The 21,678-nt window shown below is 43.7% G+C and overlaps 2 protein-coding genes across 2 annotated transcripts in view; one reads left to right on the forward strand and one right to left on the reverse strand.

The window, feature by feature from the left end:
- The window catches only part of LOC310865787 (uncharacterized protein), a gene marked incomplete at its 3' end in the record, with an annotated part of 35,817 nt that extends 30,376 nt beyond the window's left edge, over positions 1-5,441 (reverse strand). Inside the window, exons 1-3 of the mRNA XM_083774996.1 lie at positions 4,566-5,441; positions 3,658-3,750; positions 455-625 (exon numbers count right to left, since the gene is read on the reverse strand). Of these exons, the coding sequence (XP_083631122.1) occupies positions 455-625; positions 3,658-3,750; positions 4,566-5,234 (933 nt within the window). The 5' untranslated portion in view covers positions 5,235-5,441. The remainder of the gene's footprint in view (positions 1-454; positions 626-3,657; positions 3,751-4,565) is intronic.
- Positions 5,442-6,040: 599 nt separating this feature from the next.
- Positions 6,041-21,678, forward strand: part of klhdc3 (kelch domain containing 3) — a 78,043-nt gene continuing 62,405 nt past the window's right edge. Inside the window, exon 1 of the mRNA XM_083775688.1 lies at positions 6,041-6,068. The gene's annotated coding sequence lies outside the window, so the exon portion shown is untranslated. The remainder of the gene's footprint in view (positions 6,069-21,678) is intronic.

The following is a 21,678-nucleotide window of genomic DNA, read 5'->3' on the forward strand; positions in this document are numbered from 1 at the left end:
TGTATTGACTCACTATAACTCAACCAGCTGACAGCAGTGGCGTGCACAGACATTTAGAGGGGCAGGTGCTCAAGTGAAAGAAAAGGGCACCTTGTGCAGCGCGTGGAACCGGCTGGTTGCCTTAACCCATTTTGGTGCGGGAACCCATTTTGGTGTTAGCATTATGGCATGCTTTAGCTATTGAAAAATAGCAGATCTACAAGCTCATAGCGCGCCACCGAGTGGCGCGCTACGAGCTTGTAATTTGCTATTTTATTTTGTATCGAATAACCACTGACTTAGAAACATAGCTTTAGATTGTGGGGGGCCTAAATAATATAGTAGAAGCGTTTTTATCAAGATTTCTTTTTTAAGAGCACATTGCCAAAAGGGCAGGGGGTGCTCTAGCACCCCCTAGTGTCTATCTGTGCACGCCACTGGCTGACAGTAAGACCTGGTGTTGCTCGTGTCATACCTGAAGGATCTCCTTGCTGAAGAGGGAGTTTCTCTGTGCGAGGCTGTCACTCTGTGATGTCACCGCCGCGGGCCCTTCCTTCTGCGTGACAAAGGCCTGACAGCCTCCTTTCCTCTGGACTTCTCTCCTGGGTGACTGAGGCCTGCAGGGCTGCTGCACGGCGGACGACGTCTGCATGAACACAAGATCATTGCTCAGTGTCAGAAATGCAAATGTCATTTTATAGCACATAAATTGTTCTTTTATAGGGTATAATAAAAGTAAAAACACATTCATTGATTTATTTGCTCATTTTGAATGGCACGTCGTGCCAATGTTTATTGCCGTGACAGACATATAAGCATGATTTAGTTTTGTGCTGCACCTGAAATAGCCGATGTACAAACTCACAACGTATGTCGTGATGCGATGCGTTATGAGCTTGTAGTTCGGCATGCTTTCGAGCAGCCAAGTATAATTGAGGAATTAGAGCCGATCGTACATATCTCTCCAGGCAAAAAAACACCTCATGGCGAGGGAATGTTAAAGGGGTCCGTTTAAAAGCGTTATTTCCACCCTTTTTATGCAATCAGGAGGAGACATTACGAACATGTGTCAGACGGGGCCCCGGGGTCCCTCTCTAAACAGAAACCCCACTGTCAGCACTACGAGAGGAGAAATGAACAGGACTGGGGCCACAACTTCCTTTATGGACGAGCAACGCTAATGCTCCCCCCGGTCAGGAAACATCTGGGTAAAGACAGGAAGGAGCAGCGGACACATCCTTATAGGTGTCTGATGTACTTCTGTGACAGCCTTAAGCCCTTTTGGTGTTGGCATCATGTTGTGCTTTAGCTATTGAAAAAGAGCAGATCTACAAGCTCATAGCGCGCGACCGAGTGGCGCGCTATGAGCTGCCATCTGCTATTTTCAGCATGCATACAAGTGTAAATTGACTTATACTGGATCTCTTGTCCACTATTCCCTTCCTAACATTTTAGTCTAGTTTTTATTTGTTGACGAATTGTCAGTATATTTAGTCTTAGTTTTTGTCATCGTAGCTTAGTTTTCATTTAGTTTCAATTTAGTTTTTGTCAGTGAAAGGTAGTCGACGAACATTTTTTCAACAAAATCAACACTGTTATCAATTAAGTTTGGATCAACTTCAGCCCTACTGAGCAAGTAAAGGCACATCCAAGAGTAGCAGATTATGTGGAGTGTGTATGAAATAATGAATGACAATAGGAAATAAACAAAAAAGCAGTGTTTACAATGTGAGGGAAACCGTAGATACAATATTCTCTTCATGGGGAAAGAATGGGTGCATTGTTGTGCCAGTGCGATATTATCCCCCTCGCTTATAAGCACCAACTCCATGCCCTCTTTTTTTGTGAACATCTTTCCTCTACTTCATGTTTTCCAGTGAACTGGAGTGAGACCTGTTTCTGTGTAGCTGCACACTCACTCCAGAGTTTGATGATTCTACATTAAACAAGGAACAGGAGACGGTTTACAATGGGCTAAAATAGTTAAAAGCTTTATTTTATTTTATGTTAGCCGCCATAAAGAAGCTCTGTACTGTAGTCAAACCACATGGTCGCAAGAAGACTATAAAGGCGATGTCCTCTTGTTGAAACCATGTATTCAATCATAATTTGGCCCTGTAACGTTATAAACAATGTGACCACTTGTGTTTCTCAAAACCTACGTTTTGGCAACCATTCATCATGACCTCACTTCCTACAGTACATTCTGAAGATTCGTCAAATACACAGCCAGCTGGCTACGAATGCTCCCATTACTGATTCACAACAGATAATTGTCCTTTAGTTTAGAATTAGAATGTCAAGAAAAGATTAATCCTTGTGCAACCTTTTTGTAATATTAATACATCATTGTATCTGTCATCGTCGTCATCATCATCACCACTATCACCAGTGCCAGGACTTCTCTCAAATTGCACTCTGCGTTCATGATTTGAGGCATATTTTGTTCAAAACAGGCCAAATTGGCCAATCCTGCAAACTTTGGAATCCAATGTTAGCCAATTAGGATGGAATAATGAAATACTGGACAGGTCCATCTTGATCACATGACTATAGAGATACCGTGTACCGATTTACAGGATTTTTGGACAAAATCTGAAGGAGTTGTACTGTATATCAGAAGTGTGTTTTACAAATACAGTCGGCCTCCTGGTGGTACGATAAAAGGCAGATGTAAAAATGCAGGTCAAAGGTTGGTCCTTGGCCTCTAGGGGGCGTGCGTACACACAGATCAGAGCAGTTATGAGGTAAAAGTGCCCTAAAGGGGACTGGAAAACTTCACATAAATTGCATGCTGCGTTCATGATTTGAGGGATCTTGTTCAAAACTTAGCCAATCGGGTTGGAATAATATGGGAAATCGTTCAGACCCGTGTTGATCACATTCATGACTATAGAGATGGTGTGTACCAATTTGCGTGATGCAGGGATAAAATGTATATACGAGTAATATAAAGAAATGTGTTTTGCAAAAATTTGCCTCATGGTGGAGACAACAAGTTAAATTGGAAGTGAAGGGTAAAAATTGGACCTGGAAAACTGAAGCAGAAAAATGGTCTTTGTGGGGGTTCTCTCTCCTTATACTGTATATCCTGAACTGAAAACATATTTTTCTGTTGCTAAAAGAGATGAGGCTGAGGAGACCCCTGTTACTGAACAAACACTGTATAACAAACTCCACCAGGGCAGGTCAGGTTGTGGCCTCCTGGTGGCGCTATAATAGGCCAATGTGAAAAGGGTGCCATTTCTTCTCACGCCTTGGATGGCAATTGGATGATTTGAAAATACATTTTTTGTTCCAAAAATATATTTTGCTAAACATCCACCTGTTGGTGGCGCTATAACAGGCGCTTTAAAGGTGCTATAATATTTATTTTCAGTTTCGGGAGGCCTATACCAATTATCCAATCAGGATAGAGAACTCAGACAGGACACAGAAGTAAAATTGTGACGACACAAAGAAATGAGCAGACACAATTGAATTGAATTGAAATTTTGCAACCCACCTGGAAATGTATGTTCTGTTTATTAAAGAGTTGAAGAGATCATGTTACTGAACACTAATACATGCAGAATATAGCGATTTTAAACAGAAAATAAATGTCCAGGTGCGTCACCAATTTCATCCAATCAGCTTCATAGGCTTCAGCTGTGTGCATGTAGGAAGCTGAACTCCTACCTGTTGAGTGGACTTCTCTTTGTGCACCTGAACCATGGTTTGTCCTCCTCGGACGGGCTGACGCTCAGCCGTGCTGTCTGTTGTGAGTAAAACCTAAAAAATGTGAATAATATGCTAATGAGCCTATATAGGAATTCTGATTAAAATTCACAACACCTGAAAACGACTGAAATACGATCCGGCTTCAACGACGTCGCTACGCGAGGTTTTCCGAGTTATTAAAGTGCTTTGCGGTGAAGCATATGATGAAGTGAACATCTTAAGAAGGCTTGTACGGGAAGGTCGAAAATTGCACCACGAAACTACAAAGTGAAAAGTTACACTTGTAAATTAAGATCTTTGTTTAAGTCTCAAGGGGACAATCGAATTACTGGGTGGTCTTTCTTGGTGTATATGGGCACGAATTTACAACGTTTTTCGACCAATTTCAATTTCTTCATAAAGACAAGGTTGTGGATTTGTTTTAAATGTAATAACAAGAAAACCCCACAGGTCGCTGTGCCATGTAATATAATACATCCTTATAGGTCGCTGTGTGTGATATAATACATCCTTATAGTGAGTGAAAAAGAGTGAAGGAATGATATATTGTCTGGCTATACTCTACATATAATTTAATAACAAGAAAAACCCCACAAGCCGCTAAATTGTAGCCTTTAACATGTTACACATGTATTTTAAAGTAAAAACTTTAAACGGCAGGAAATCCTTTTCAATCTTTACATGCATTACATTTTACATTAAGTGTAGCAAATAAACCTAAATTATAGCTATAGTTGTTTGCTCAATAAAGGCAGCGATTGATAAAGTTTATAGCCTCTCAACACATGCTTTCTTACTATGTCATTAAGAACAGTATGAATGGTGATTGAATGGATCGGTTGAAATAAGTATTGTAGCTACAGTACCTTGAAGTGAGAGCTGGGTTTATTCTCACAGCTCACCCCCACAATCCTGCAGGGCAGAGGAGGAGGGTTGGAGGTGTTGGTGGTGGTGGTGCTGCTGTTGTTGTTGTTGTTGTTGATGTTCTCAGACACGGGGGACACTGTGACGACGGGGGGGAACCGGGCCGGTCCGTTGATGTTCTCAGACACAGGGGACACTGTGACGACTGGGAACCGCGCCGGTCCACCGATGGTGGCCACCTTCCTCTTGGCGCTCTCGCCGCCGTTCCCCGAGATGGTGATCTTCTTGATGGACCTCGAGACGGCCGAGGGCGAGACGACCACGACAACGTTCTGGTTCAGGTGGTCCTCAGCGGCCATGTCGTCCTCCTGGTGGTGGTGATGGTGGTCTGCGGGGGTGGCGGGGGGCGGCACGCGCTTTGCTGTGCGGAGGGGAGAGATGAGACACGGGCCGCGGCGGGAACACACCTGGGAGCGGCTGAGGTAGAGCGATACGGTGTCGTTCAGGTTGTGCTGCTGCTGCAGAGCGGCGTTGTTGCAGTTATCCAAAGTACTCTGGCTCTGTTGGAGGTAGTTCTGGGTGAAGTCTGCAGGGCATTTGGACACTGGAGGGACCGACAGCCTTGTCCCGATGGTGAAGGGCTGGACCTTCCTCGCAAGGCTCTCAGACATAGCCAGTGTGATAAGACAACCAAAAGCACTGCATTCCACATAAAGTCTGTCACATCTCCCTGGGTTGTCTCCCTCCCCTCTGCTCACTCATCTGTTCTCTATGTCTCTCTCTCTCTCTCTCTCTCTGTCTCTCTCTCTCTCTCTCCGGCACACAAGTTGAGGGTGAAAAGGAAAAAAAGGAAAAAAAGAAGCGAGTGGAGCGGGACGGACGAGAGCTCATTTGGAGGTGGAGACCGTCTTGGGCATGTTGAGAATGCACAGCACGCAACCCACGACGGCTTCCCTGAACTCCTGGGATCGGATCCGGTCCCAGACGTAACGCAGCGCCGTGCCAAGGTGGGCAAAGAGCGTGGACAGGACCCTCCGGATGAACTTGGCCACAGAGCCCGCTAGACTGCTACCGAGGAGCCGGGCAACCAGGGAGCGCAGAAGGATGAGAACTGGCATGCTGCCTGACGATTGCTATGCAAAAAAGAAGGGGAAAAAAAGAGAAAAGTCCAGAAGAAAAAAAAGGAAAGACGCAACCGAGGACGGCGAGGAGGAGGAGGAGGAGAAAAGGGGAGGCTTGGTTGAAGAGAGAGAGAGAATGAAGTCACCACCTTTCACTCTCCTCTCTCTCATGTGTCTCCTGACTGTGTCAGAGCATGTGAGGGATGGACAGAGGGAGGGGTGTATATACTATAGGAGGGGGATGCTGTAAAGTCTGGCTGTCAAAACTATACACCTCTCTGAACCTGTACAGAAAAGCTGCCCTGATAAGAGGCAAAGAGTAACGGAGTCACACAGAGAGAACTCTGTCAGCCCTCTTCAATCACAGCCTCTCCAGTATATGAGGTAATGTTCTCAACTTACATAGTGTATACACACACACACAGTCACACACACACTTACACGCCACTCCTCTACCTCACCTCTGCCTTTCAATGCACAGGAACATGTACAGGAGATGCAACCCTGAGCTGTTTTGAGCAGCGAGTGAAAACAGAACAAAAGCTAACTACGAGGTAAAAAGTAATATCCTTCAAAGTTTCTCTTTTTTTAAATCCAGTGTAAATGGAGATAGCTATATGCCTTCAGTCTGAACTGGTTATGTGTGAGTGTTATAGCCTGCCGGGGAGCGACTGTGATGCCCTCCTCAGCTGCGTGTGTCCTCTCTAGACTTTCCCCGACTTGGAGCAACTGTTGTGGTGTAGCCGGCTGTGTTGTGCAGCATGCGGGGCAGCCCTTTAACCTCATGGAGACTTAAACTCAGGGACTGTTGGTCAGACACATGTGGGGTGGGGGAAAATGATAGCCTCACACACACACACACACACACACACACACACATGCCCTACAACAACAGTCCTAGACGGTGACAAACAAACTCACGCCTGGGCATCAGTGGAGCACATGTTGGACGGGCTGACTGATTGGAATGGCGAGGGGGGGGACTGACTGTGTGTGTGTGTGTGTGTGTCGGCCGGTGGGGGGGGGGGGGGCTATAGAGGAGGGGAGACAGACAGTCAGTGGAGAACATGTTTTCAGGGAGGAGAGAAGAGAGAGAGAGCTGGTGGTGAAACCTTTCCCAAAAAAGGAACTTTCTCTCCCTCACTCCTCTGCCCTCTGACTTCTCCCTAATATCTCCCAGCAGAACTGCTGAGTTGGTTCGGTCGTCGTCGGTCGTCAGCCCTTTCAAACCTGTCGCCCTTTCGCTCAAACCTGTCGCCCTTTCGCTCAAACCTGTCGCCCTTTCGCTCAAACCTGTCGCCCATTCGCTCAAACCTGTCGCCAAAATGTGCTCTTGCCACATAGTAGTGCTTTTCTTATATTAATGGTATCGTGCAGATGCTAGTGTTGACAAAACATATTTAAAGCGTAAAAACGTATTTAAGCTATTGAAAAATAGCAGACCTACAAGCTCGTAGCACACCACCGAGTGGCGCGCTACGAGCTTGTAGGTCTGCTGTTTTTGAAAAATCGAAGAACGACTGACATATAGAAACATGGCTTTTTCAGAAAACTGTCATTTTCAAACAGACATTTTTAGAATCTGATCTCAGGTCAAAATGGGTTATAGGCATATATCAGAAAGAACAAGCAAATGGAGATTAGCGTTATACAGTAGTTTTAATTAATACCATAACTTGTTACATAGGCCTATCAGGTATTTGTTATTGCGGTGTTCAAAGAGTCTAGCCTACTGGTTGGAACAGTTTTTTGGATGTCTGTCAGTACACCATATGGTCGGGGGAGCCCGGCAGGATTCGACATGGTTAACAACGCTGTTAAAAGAGCTCTGGTTTCATGATGAAGTCACAAGTCAAGGAAGAGTTTTTAATGTGTTTCAGCTTAAATGTGAGATAAATCCTGCACATGGTGTTTAGATGGGCAACGAGGGAGCGTAGGGGTGTGTTGAAAGTATGGGTTTACTTAACATGGTGTTTGACAGCAGAAGTGTTATTTGCAATAATGCAATTTGAATGATTGTGAATTGTTCTTGGACGAACCAGTCAGCAATTTAATGTTATTAAGTAAGTAGTGCATGTCCTTAAAACGAATTGTCACACGGGGCAGGCCAATACCCAAAACACAGCTGTGCACAGTGCACATATATACTGTATATTTAAATACGATTCTCCCAAACTCGAGTTTTTGGCTGAGATGATCTTTACACACACATTTCTTTCCATATAGCATGTACGGTAAACATTTGTACACCGTTAAATGCTGTGTTAATAATTATGATGATATCACCATTACACGTCCATTTGTGTAGAGAGTTAAAATGAACACTCAGCATTTCTGTGTAGAAGTGCAACTGTTGCTGTGTGCTTGCAGGGGCGCCGTCAGAGCAGATTTGAACCAGGTGTCCTACCTCGCCCGTGCAAGGCAGATTATGCTACTGTAACACCTTCCTTATGTTGTTTACCCTTGAAGTCCTACCACCACACACACGCACGCCACGCACGCACGCACGCATGCACGCACGCACGCACGCACGCTCAATCATTTCTCATCCATAACAGCAGAACTGGTCTGCCCACATCCTTTAGGAATGGTGATTCCGTTCTTGGCCCCGGTATAAAAGCTCTTCATGCGTGCCATCCTCCTCCGAGGATGGTTGGTAAGAGGACGAGTTGTTTCTGGTCTGATGAGTGATATCATTGCCTCCCAAGATGATAATATAAACCGGGTGGCTTTGCCCTTTTTTTTTTTCTTTGGTGAGAGCTCGGCGTCGTTAGATGTCCTCCACTTTTATTAGAGTCACTATAGATACAATATGGAAGTCTTGTGCCGAGGCATGATGTCATCGAGATCACCCGCATGAAAGGAGAGAGATCTGGCTGTGGTGGAGGAGAGGATATGAATGGGTTAGAGGGGGGTCTGTACTCTGTCTGTACTCTGTGGTGGAGGAGAGGATATGAATGTGTTAGAGGGGGGTCTGTACTCTGTCTGTACTCTGTCTGTACTCTGTGGTGGAGGAGAGGATATGAATGGGTTAGAGGGGGGTCTGTACTCTGTCTGTACTCTGTGGTGGAGGAGAGGATGTGAATGGGTTAGAGGGGGGTCTGTACTCTGTCTGTACTCTGTGGTGGAGGAGAGGATATGAATGGGTTAGAGGGGGGTCTGTACTCTGTACTGTCTGTGGTGGAGGAGAAGATATGAATGGGGGTTAGAGGGGGGTCTGTACTCTGTCTGTACTCTGTGGTGGAGGAGAGGATATGAATGGGTTAGAGGGGGGTCTGTACTCTGTACTGTCTGTGGTGGAGGAGAAGATATGAATGGGGGTTAGAGGGGGGTCTGTACTCTGTCTGTACTCAGTCTGTACTCTCTGTACTGTGGTGGAGGAGAGGATATGAATGGGTTAGAGGGGGGTCTGTACTGTACTCTGTCTGTACTCTGTACTGTCTGTAGTCTGTACTCTGTGGTGGAGGAGAAGATATGAATGGGGGTTAGAGGGGGGTCTGTACTCTGTCTGTACTCTGTGGTGGAGGAGAGGATGTGAATGGGGGTTAGAGGGGGGTCTGTACTCTGTACTTTTCCACTTGGTTTATGTCACCGGAAAGGCATGATTGACCTGTAGGTCAAGTTCCAACACAGATAACACTGATATTGTGCTGTGGATTCATTGAAAAAAAAGCACAGTGGTTACTTGATTGAAGTTAATGTATGAAAGTGCGTGTTTAATTAAGTAGCAGTATAGTAGTAAGTTAATGTATGAAAGTGCGTGTTTAATTAAGTAGCAGTAGTAGTAAGTAACTATAAGTCAACAACAAATCTCCTTGTGAACTTTTATCATTGTGCTGTCGAGAGCGTACTGACTCACTGTGTGTCTGTGTGGTTCCCCAGCTGCACAAAGGCAGAGCAGGCGGCCCTGCAGAGGGTGGTGAAGGCGGCAGGTAGGATCATCGGGTCCCCTCTACCATCTATCGCCTCCGTCTTCACCTCCCGCTGCCTCGGCCTCTCCCACCGTATCATCAGAGACCAGTCACACCTCCCGCTGCCTCGGCCTCTCCCACCGTATCATCAGAGACCAGTCACACCTCCCGCTGCCTCGGCCTCTCCCACCGTATCATCAGAGACCAGTCACACCTCCTGCTGCCTCGGCCTCTCCCACCGTATCATCAGAGACCAGTCACACCTCCCGCTGCCTCGGCCTCTCCCACCGTATCATCAGAGACCAGTCACACCTCCTGCTGCCTCGGCCTCTCCCACCGTATCATCAGAGACCAGTCACACCTCCTGCTGCCTCGGCCTCTCCCACCGTATCATCAGAGACCAGTCACACCTCCCGCTGCCTCGGCCTCTCCCACCGTATCATCAGAGACCAGTCACACCCAGCATGTCACCTTTTTCACCTCCTTCCCATAGGCGGCGGGTGCGTAAGGCTAGGGAAGGCTTATCCTTCCCAAAAATTATGCTGGGTATTTTTTTAAATATATATAATATATGTGCGCAGCATTATAGAAGGCTATTGTGTGTGTGTGTGTGTGTGTGTTGTCGCTGCCCCCCGGTGATCGCTGATCGGATAGGCTATAATATATTATACACTATAGCCTACAGCAGCAACTGGCCTAATCAGCATATGATTGACTACTATTGGTATGTCTGTAAACCTCGTCCTTCCAGTCGCTTTGTAGCAAAGAGTAGTGCGCGCTGGTTTGTTTTGGGAAACAGCAAAATGTCTTTTTCAAGGCAAAGATAAAGTAGCCTAATTCAGAAGAAGAAGCTGTGAGTCGGCTGTCAGAACTCAGCACCACCAGTGCCCGCACGGTTCACAGTTCACACCACTGCAGCAACACTGACACGTTCAGCGGAGTGGCTGCTGTCTCTGTGCCGTCTGTGAAGAGCCATGAGCCGCGACTCCCGAAGGTTGTGATCTTGTACTGTCGATCAGTTGTATAAGTATAAATCAGGGGTAGCCTACAGTGCATTGTGTAAACGGGTAGGAACAGACAAGGGCACTTGAAGCAGTATCTGCCAACAGCAAGTTATTTTACAATATAATGTGGACCCAGAGATAGAAATGCCATTTAAATGGGGGTCCGTAGACTAATGCATGTCTGCGGCATATCTTTACAAATGGGGGGTCTGCGGGATAATTAGTGTGTATTTGGGGGTCCTTGACATGAAAAGGTTTGGGAACCACTGGTCTAGTCAATTCAATTCAATTCAATTCAAAGGGCTTTATTGGCATGAGAAAACAAACGTTTACATTGCCAAAGCAGAAAGAACAATACAATCAAAACAAAAATTATGTACATTTGAAGGTCAGAATCTTCAATAGATCGAATTCTATGTACCAAGATCCCTCGATGCAGGTATAGTGCAGGAATATACACAATGCTTAGTCTTTAGGGTGGTTGTGTTCCATTTGATATCCTTCTATCACAGCAACTCACAAATCTTGCTGCTGTGTTTGCACATTGTTAGTGGAAGTTTTCCCAGTGAGCTGAATGCTGAAAGGCACTGCAGTGGCATGCTGCCAATCATAATCGTGAAGTCATGAATTCCTACTGAAGCGTATCTGTTGATCTAAATGGCATGTGAATTCCTATGTTCTGAGCTCAAGTGTCTACAGTACATCCACATGATGTTGACAATGACCTGGCTGCTTTTAGACGCAGCCGCTGGGGACCTTCTGCCATGTTTTTTGTACTTCAGACGCTGAGAAAGAAATGCTCCCGGAGGACAAGAATGCAAGAACAGTGGCGTGCACAGATAGACACTAGGGGGTGCTAGAGCACCCCCTGCCCTTTTGGCAATTTTGCTCTTAAAAAAAATATTTTTTTATTTATTTTTTATTTTAATCTTGATAAAAAAAAACGCTTCTACTATATTATTTAGGCCCCCACAATCTAAAGCTATGTTACTATGTCAGTGGTTCTTCGATTAAAGAAAAATAGCAGACCTACATGCTCGTAGTGCGCCACTCGGTGGTGCGCTATGAGCTTGTAGATCTGCTATTTTTCAATAGCTAAAGCACCAAAATGGGTTCCCGCCCCAAAATGCGCTGCACAAGGTGCCCTTTTTTCACTTGAGCACCTGCCCCTCTAAATGTCTGTGCACGCCACTGCCAACAAGACAAAACTCTGTTCACGGCCGAGTCACTGAAATGCAGGAATTACAAGCATAATTGGCCTACCAAAGTCACACTGACAACATTTCCAACACAATATCCCCGTGCTTTACTTGACATTTAGCCCCAAAACTCTTCCCATCCCCTTGACAAACATAACCTACTGTAGACATTTAGCCCACCCCGAAACTCTTCCCATCCCCTTGACAAACATAACCTAGACATTTAGACCCACCCTGAAACTCTTCCCTTCCCCTTGACAAACATAACCTAGACATTTAGCCCACCCTGAAACTCTTCCCATCCCCTTGACAAACATAACCTAGACATTTAGACCCACCCCGAAACTCTTCCCATCCCCTTGACAAACATAACCTAGACATTTAGACCCACCCTGAAACTCTTCCCGTCCCCTTGACAAACATAACCTAGACATTTAGCCCACCCTGAAACTCTTCCCGTCCCCTTGACAAACATAACCTAGACATTTAGACCCACCCCGAAACTCTTCCCATCCCCTTGACAAACATAACCTATAGACAAAGATGTGAAGCATTCTGAGGTTGTAGATTGGCTATTTTTGGCACATGACATCGTTGTATGACAAAGTATATAGTGTGGTTAATAATTAGAGAAGTCAAGTCAGTCAAGTCCTATAGATTGATTATATACATTGATACTATTACTATTTGAAAAACACACTTTTACATTGCTTTAATATTGTGCCCCAATTATAGTATAGCCTAAGGGCCGATTCATACTCCGCTGTTCATACTCCGATTCATACTCCGCTGTTTCGGCGCTGTAGTGCCGAAATGATTTCGGCTCATCAGAAAATTTCAGTAGCACCGAAGAGCCCCCCCTGAACCTCAAATGACGTCACATTGTAGGCTCTACAGCGCCGAACCGACTTTTATTCGGCTCTAAAATAGGAGTATGAATCGGCCCTAAGCCTACGTGTGCTAAGCTCGTCGGCTGATATTCTGATGAAGAAGGCAGGGATGGGAAGCTGCGAATACTCCGAGTATAGCCCTAAATGGTAAAAAGACAGAAATTATTAGGGTTGTCAATTATTTATTAGGGTGTCACAAAGAGAAAAGCACAAATACAAAGATGTGCAGAACCATGTGGATGGGTACGTACAATGTGTTTCACCATTCTAAAAGGAATCAGGTATGAGGGAGGAACAGGAGCCTCCCTTGGAGAGACAGCATGCCTCTCTGGTGAGGTCTTTACACACCTGTGAGTCGATCGCCCGCACCGCCAAGGACTCGTGTTTCACATCCTGAATGCCTCCCCTTAGGGCTATATCACCACCGTCTAGGACACTAGGAAGCGTCTGAGTGACACCTCAGGCATTTTAGAATATCATCGCAGTTAGTCAGCACTCCAGGAATTCCAAGCTTCTCATGCTGGGAAAAAAAAGCAGACAGAGAATCCAAATGAAAGCAGTTAACCATGTTGATAAATACATGCATGTTCTATTGTTTTATCTATTTAATAGTTTTACATTTCTTCACAATTACGTATAATTTATAGGCTCTTCAGAATTCCATTCAGATGGATGTCTAAAGCTTAGTTCAAGTGTTAGTAGTGTTGATGTTTTAAATGTTTTGACCTCTTTCACCTGTTCATTAATATGGTTGCATTCATTATTTGTCCTGTCAGCCTCAGAGCCAATTAAACTAGCCAGGCACATAATATACTGTATTTACATTTCAAGTGGTTAACAGTATAAGAATCAGAGATTTGCATTTGGTTCAGCACAGACCACCTACATTTCCTTTCCTGCCTCTATCTGTATTTGGCCAAAATATCAGAATATTTGCTGTACATCTAGGTTTGGCAAATTAGATTTTGGAGTAGTTATATGAACATTACATTATTAAAGGGCCACTTCATCCCTTTTGCAACCAGAGAGCTTATTTTAATGATATTTAGGACACAAGAAACACTTTCCTGGGGTTCTATGTGTCTAATCTGTTTTTTTTTGCCATGACCTAAAATCGGTCATGAAAATGTGGTCTCACTTCCTTCCTGGACTACAAAGTCACACCTCCATGCAGCCTCCCCGGTCTCCACAAGGAGGGGAAGTGCACTAAAGCATTATGGGCATTGTAGGAATTCAGCAATCCAGTCAAACCCTAGTCAAACACACAGATTTCATTATTTCACTGGCCATATACGTGTAGGGTGCAAATTTCAAATTGTGCTACTGTTTATCTACTACAAATACTATCAACATTGAGTGACTGCAGTTTCTCCCAGCGGTGAAATGTCCCTTTAAGGATGAACCCTGTGTTTGTGTTGGCTTGTATGAAGCGTGAGAAATGCAAGTTATTGTTTCAACATGTGGTGCTTTGATATGTTGTTTGTTTGTTTGTTTGTTTTCTTTGTTCTTTCATGTTCTTCTAATGAAAATAACACTTATTGTGGTCTATCATCAAATGCTTTAACGAACATGTATAATTTCTGATTTGCGTGTTATTTGCAATTCAAATAAACTAAACGGAACAAAAGAATCTTAGATCTACTGCATTTTAAATGAGAGCTATAATCAAATGGAATGCCAGCTGTCTAGCACACCATTGCTTGGGACAATTGGTAAAATAACATTTATTGCCTTTGCAACTGGAACTTTTGTACTTTAGAATTTGACATTTGGTCAAATATATGATATATACGAGCAGACCAAGTAAGCCCTGGTCCTGGTCAAAGTCTTTACCACTAAGATAGGGTTTGAATTGACCTCAAAACTGATGATAATATACATGGGGCTGTATTTTGGGTGTCTTAAGTACCAGGTCTTATTACTTAACTTAAGACCTGGTTAATGCTCTTTGGCCACTCAGAATAGCCAAATGGCATTGATCATGCCTCCAGGTCTTAAGTTAAGTAATAAGACCTGGTACTCAAGACATGCAAAATACAGCCCATGGTGTCATAGGCTTACATTCCTTTTTTTTTTTTAAGAATAGCGTATGAAATTATGTTAATGTTGAAAAATCAACATTATAATTGATCAAATAGAAGCCAGCCTCCGGTGGCAATCAGGCTGTACACTTGGGATGAGGTCACTCCGTCAGGTGACATCATAGGTTCAAATGGCAACCCGTGTTCCAGCGCCAGCAGAAAGCAATTTCCTCATATCAAAGGTTGAATGATGGAAAGAAAAGAGCTGCAACTTCAGAAATATCAATCACCTTGAGAGGGAGCCTTGACTTTTGACCTGTGACGTCATGCGCAGTGTCAGGTCGGGTGCTTTCGGTGCTTAATTTGGGAAGCTTGATGACCGGTGATGTGATTTATTAATCACACCGAAAGTAATCAAGTGCCACAGCTGGCCTGGACTGAATGTCCTAGCTACGTAGCAGCCTTGGGAACTTGACATGTGTTTGATCAACTGTTTAGAATCTAAACTTTAGATTGTGGAGGAACGCGGTTTGACATTTGTAGTGTGGAGGAAAAAAAAGTGAAATTATACATTTTGCATTTTAACCGCTAAACACCTGCTTGATATGTTATTTTATCGCTTCAGGAGAGTAATGGCAGGGTGGATGGGCGGGGGTAGGGGGCGGGGGGGGGGGGGGGTTGTCAGAAACATGTTTCATTTGAGTGGAATTACTTAAAGGCAAATGGAAAAACAACACAGCTATGCCAAAGTACACCAGGAGCAATTTTTATAGCCCACAGTACAAATTGGTTTAACTTGTTTAGTTTGCCTTTGTATTTGGCTTAATTGGTTCAATTGTTTTCTTTTAAAGTAATCCGTGTTATACTAATTGGAAGTCAAGGAGACACCAAATAAACATCTCAACCTGCAAAACCTGAACAGATGTTCTTTTATCATCATCGTCAATGACGGGGCTCGTCTTTCTCTTTGACAGGAGGTTGTTTGGGGAGTTTTAACCGATTTTGTACGGGAACCCCTTTTGATGTTTTAAACATGTTTGTTATAATTTAGCTATTGAAAAATATCAGATGTACAAGCTCATAGCGCGCCAGCTGGTAGGTCTGCTATTTTTGAAAAATCATGAACATGTGGTGCAAAGCTTTGAATATATATCTTTCAGAGCGAACGTTTTTAACTCAAATCTTTGCTTCTGGGAGGGTGGTCCCTGAAACAACACATTTTCAGATGGGGGTCAGCTGCCAATTTCATATATTTTTGGGGGTCCTTGACATGAAATATTGAGAACCACTGATATAGAAACATGAGGTTTTTCAGAAAAAAGACATTTAAAAAAAGACATTTTAAAAATGTCGATGTCAGGCCTAAATGGGTTAAAGAAGGAGTTGCACGAATGCACGTGCCTGCAAGATTCCTTCATTTTATTGTTGCTTTGTTCATAGGTCTCTTCATTGGAATGGAATGGATGAGCTCAGAGCAGAGACACTCATTATGGAGTCACTCAGTAACTTCAGCCATTACTCTACTCTAACAAAGGTGTAATGTACTGACACTAACGTGTCTGAGTGGTGCAACCACTCCAAAGAACAGCAATGTCCGTCCTAACCTATGTGAATATGTTTAGAGTACCAGTAGGGGCCAAAGTGGCGCTGTTGTGCCAGAAACAGAGAGAGAGAGTTAGTGTTGCACTGTTGCCTTAATGAGAGAGAGAGAGAGAGAGATGCACCACTCAGTTCACACAGGTGTGATTTTTTTCAATATAGTTGCCTACAGGGCCTTTCTGTGCGGAGTTTGCATGTTCTCCCTGTAGGGGGGGGGGGGGGGGCGTACCTTTTTAATTTAACTTCAAATTAAAAAGGTAATGCAGAGATACATGGATTAGGAACTGTAATATACTGTTTTGGCTATTGTAATCCCTTTACTATAACTGGGGAAAGTAATTATAACACTGCTGCGGCTGCCAAATCCCATGGGCTGCCAATGCACAAGACATGAATCTTGATTCTTGGCACTCTTGCATGGTTTAGACTTTAGAGAAACAGGTACTCAAACACAGAGTATATTTATAAACGATACATTCAAGGAGGAACAACTTGACAAATGTTTAAAAGGAGAAAATAATTGAAGGGAGAAGCCAGTGTTTCTTGGTGTGGTTGGGTGATGCCTAATGGTCTGTCGTATCGTATGAGGGTGTCACGTGCCAAAAATAGCAGATCTGCAAGCTCACAACATGATGCAGCATAATGACATATACACATGCATAAGAACTCAAGTGTATAACAGGTGGGGGAGTTTATGACTTGCAATCCATTTAACAACTGTCGCAAATATTTGGAGAGTGCTGGCGGGGTTAGGTGGGTCAGCCTTGTAGCAAAAATAGAACGTGATCCTCGTAATTAAAGTGGTTCAGATGAAAACCCCTTTCTTCTGAATGCCAGTTGCCTCTCCGGCTGCCTTGCCAAAGCTCAAATGAAACCCGATTTATACTACTTATCGCATGACAGTGTGCGAAAACTCACCGCTCACAGCGTCAAAGTCAAAGGGCCGATTCATACTCCTATTTTAGAGCCGAATAAAAGTCGGTTCGGCTCTGTAGAGCCTACAATGTGTCGTCATTTGAGGTTCGGGGGGGGGGGGGGGGGGGGGGTACCGTCCTAAAGTCGGCTCTTCGGTGCTACTGAAAATGTCTGACGAGCCGAAATCATTTCGGCACTACAGCGCCGAAACAGCGGTAAAATAGGAGTATGAATCGGCCCAAAGTCGTACGATTAGTCACACACGTTACCGCAGTGAAATTTGTTCTCCGCATTTCGAACCTCCGACCTCCCAGTTTCAGGGCGGACACTCTAACCACAATGCCATACTATACACAATATTATTAATAAAGTATTATTTGGCTAAATTACAGTAATTGACAAATTGGGAACATAATCCAACCCAACCAATGAAATTCTCTTAACAGCGTATTACATTTTGCCTCTTGATTTATAGCCATTCAAATGAGCCACGAGTGAGAAAAGGACTTAACGCATTTTGGGTGGGAACCCCTTTTGGTGGTTACATACATTATGTTATAATTTAGCTATTGAAAAATTGCAGATCTACAAGCTCATAGCACGCCACCGAGTGGCGCGCTACGTAGTCTGAAAACCCACCTTTTCAGACTCCATCATGGCCCATAGCACTTACCCTACCCCATTAGATAGTATTTCTGTAGACTTAGATAGCATCTGATACAGTCTTATAGCATGTTATGTAGACAGCACTATAATTACATTGTATATAGTCATAGCACACCATAGTACATAAGTATAGCATAGTAGTATATATATATATAGTTTATATGTATAGTCTCATAATATAGATATTCCACTGTTACTTTCTTAGCTTACGCATGTTTTATGATAAATGCTTTTTTGTGATGTATTCCCATGCTTTTTGTTCTTGCTTAATGTAAGTCGCTCTGGATTAAGAGCGTCTGCTAAATACCTAAATTGTAAATTGTAAATTGTACGAGCTTGTAGGTCTGCTATTTTTGAAAAATCGAAGAACGACTGACGTAGAAACATTTTTAGAATCTGATCTCAGGTCAGAATGGGTTAAATCACACTGCACGCGAACACACCACTCCACCAGAACCACACAGAGAGGCGCTCTGTTCATTTAATGACCCCCAAATTAAAGGAAAATGTATGATTCAGTCATTTGGCCACAGAGTTAGATCATGTTCTATGACATCATCGGGACTGCTTAATTTGCTTGACCTAATCCAACTATAGTGGAAGTTGAAACAGTCTGAACAACAATACTATAAACGCTCTGACACGTCATCTCAACATGGCTGAAATTCCAGCATAACTAAAAAATCGTATATAACCTACAATATCTTTTTGGTTGAAAGATTGTGGAATAGGTTACCTAGCATGCCGTAAGGTTCACGTTTCACTGAATAGCAGCTGGACATTATAACAAATAATTACTTGAGTTGCAGATTCCATAAACCCATGTTATCTTTGCTGTCTTGAGTTGCAGATTCCATAAACCCATGTTATCTTTGCTGTCTTGAGTTGCAGATTCCATAAACCCATGTTATCTTTGCTGTCTTGTCAGATTCCATAAACCCATGTTATCTTTGCTGTCTTGAGTTGCAGATTCCATAAACCCATGTTATCTTTGCTGTCTTGTCAGATTCCATAAACCCATGTTATCTTTGCTGTCTTGAGTTGCAGATTCCATAAACCCATGTTATCTTTGCTGTCTTGTCAGGTTCCATAAACCCATGTTATCTTTGCTGTCTTGTCAGATTGCATAAACCCATGTTATCTTTGCTGTCTTGTCAGATTCCATAAACCCATGTTATCTTTGCTGTCTTGTCAGATTCCATAAACCCATGTTATCTTTGCTGTCTTGTCAGATTCCATAAACCCATGTTATCTTTGCTGTCTTGTCAGATTCCATAAACCCATGTTATCTTTGCTGTCTTGAGTTGCAGATTCCATAAACCCATGTTATCTTTGCTGTCTTGTCAGATTCCATAAACCCATGTTATCTTTGCTGTCTTGTCAGATTCCATAAACCCATGTTATCTTTGCTGTCTTGTCAGATTCCATAAACCCATGTTATCTTTGCTGTCTGATCAGATCAGATTCCATAAACCCATGTTATCTTTGCTGTCTTGTCAGATTCCATAAACCCATGTTATCTTTGCTGTCTTGTCAGATTCCATAAACCCATGTTATCTTTGCTGTCTTGTCTCATAAACCCATGTTATCTTTGCTGTCTTGTCTCATAAACCCATGTTATCTTTGCTGTCTTGTCTCATAAACCCATGTTATCTTTGCTGTCTTGTCTCATAAACCCATGTTATCTTTGCTGTCTTGTCTCATAAACCCATGTTATCTTTGCTGTCTTGTCTCATAAACCCATGTTATCTTTGCTGTCTTGCACATTGGAAATTGTTTGAATGTATAGCGGGGGAAAAGCCGAAGGGCGTAGTAGACCCCTTATTGTTTCCGTAACAATTCCGCCATTTTAGCAGTTTTGGCACAACTGGCAGTTCTGTGCTGTCGTTCTTCACCAAGTCCGGCAATATGGTCGACGGCCGTGAGAATCACTCAGGGACTGAAGCTCACACGCTGACCTCTGACCTTTAGATCTCCCAATGAGTCAATTGTTATGATTAGCTCGATCCACTTTCAGCATTTTCCATACATTGGGGGCAGCGGTGGCCGAACGGTTTGCGGAGCGGTCTTGATATCGGAAGGTCGCTAGTTCGTATCCCCGGACCGGCACGTTAACTTAAAATTACCACCGCTGAAGTGCCCTTTATGGACAAGGCATTGAACCCCTACCATGAAATGTTCTATGAGCAGGGCCTGGCTGTAAACAAGTTCTTGAGCTTAGTCCAGTTACCCTGGGTAAACATAGTAACTTTGCTTTGCTTTGCTTTACATGAGAATGGAGTGTGATGATGTACGATGATGAGAGCGCCCCCCCCCCCCTCAAGTGTGATTTTCTTCTTGTCTTATAGCTGCTTGCAGCTATATTTATTATTGTCTCCACCAGGCCGAAGGCATGTGGGGAGAGTATGTTTTGCACTCCGTCCGTCCGCGTGTCCGTCCGTCCGTCCGTCCGTGTGTCCGTGTGTCCGTGTGTCCGTGAACAGCTAATCTCGGCCACCGTTAACCCGGTCGATGCCATATTTTGCACACACACTCCCTGGATGCCAACCATGAACCTCTGCCCCAAACTTTCCAGAACGGCCTGTTATAGCGCCACCAGGAGGCCGCTTTGTGCAAAACAAGTTTTTGCACAGTACACCTACAGATTTTGTCCAAACATCACGCAAATTGGTACACAGTCTCTCTAGAGCCATTCAACGAAACGGGTCTTTCAGATTTATCAGACTCCATCCTGATTGGTTAAGATTGGCTTCCAAAGTTCACAGGAGTGCTCAGTTTCAAACAAAATGCTGCAAATCATGAACACATCGCGTGATTTCCGTGAAATTGTGCACCCACATTCCCACTAGGCCGAGGACAAAATGCCACATGAACAATTTCAACTCAGCCTCAAGGTGGCGCTATAACTGGCCGAAAAGTGTTTTTACCTCTAACTGCACGGATCTGTGGATAACCTGGTGGAGACCTGTGCCCGGAAGGGCACTTTTTCTAGTTGATTTTATTTTACTGTACGTTTTCTGTACGTATCTGCTATGTGTGTACGTATCTGCCCACAACACGTGGCACACAGTTATACAAAGATTTGACCACAATAAAACACTATTGTGTTTAATCCTTTTGTCAGATAAGGCCTAATGTATTGTGTTCATGTGCATTTTGTCATTAATGTCAATCAATCAATCAATCAATCAGTGCTCTTCATCAGCATTTCTTTCAGTCTAGTCTATTTCTTAAGTAATAGAGGAAAAAAAGAGAATTCCTATTTGAGGAATTATTTGTTATACATTTAGGAGCATGTGTAATCCAATATTTGTTTCCCTTCATTTTTTAATTTGTTTTTTCCTTGGTGAGGTTTCACTGTGCATTATTGCACCACACTCATGCTTTTTATATGACATGGTTAAGGGAATTGGGTTAACCAAACTTGCCATTCTTAAGTAGAGGGTGTACTTTTCTCTCTGCCACAAAGAATCCCAATGCTCTTCCATCACCGGGCCTGTCCCATGCAGAATCCAGAACAACAGTTGCTTTTAGCAGTTGTTATTGACTTGACTCAGTTATGCAGCAGTTGGGCAACTCCTGTTCCCTCCATGGTATGAGGCACAACAGCCTGTACAACGCCTGTAAAACACACCACTAAGCAAATGTGTCAGAGGGTGTCTCAGCAGGGCGAGATGATGGGTGACGCAATGTGTACATATGCTGACAGGTGGGATATGGGATGGCCAGCATTTCAGCAGACCCACTGGCAGATATCGGACTGGGTGTAGATTCATTTCAGCAGACCGA

The sequence above is a fragment of the Protomyctophum parallelum genome (genome assembly GCF_964188405.1).
Source record: "Protomyctophum parallelum genome assembly, chromosome: 10".
NCBI lineage: Eukaryota > Metazoa > Chordata > Actinopteri > Myctophiformes > Myctophidae > Protomyctophum > Protomyctophum parallelum.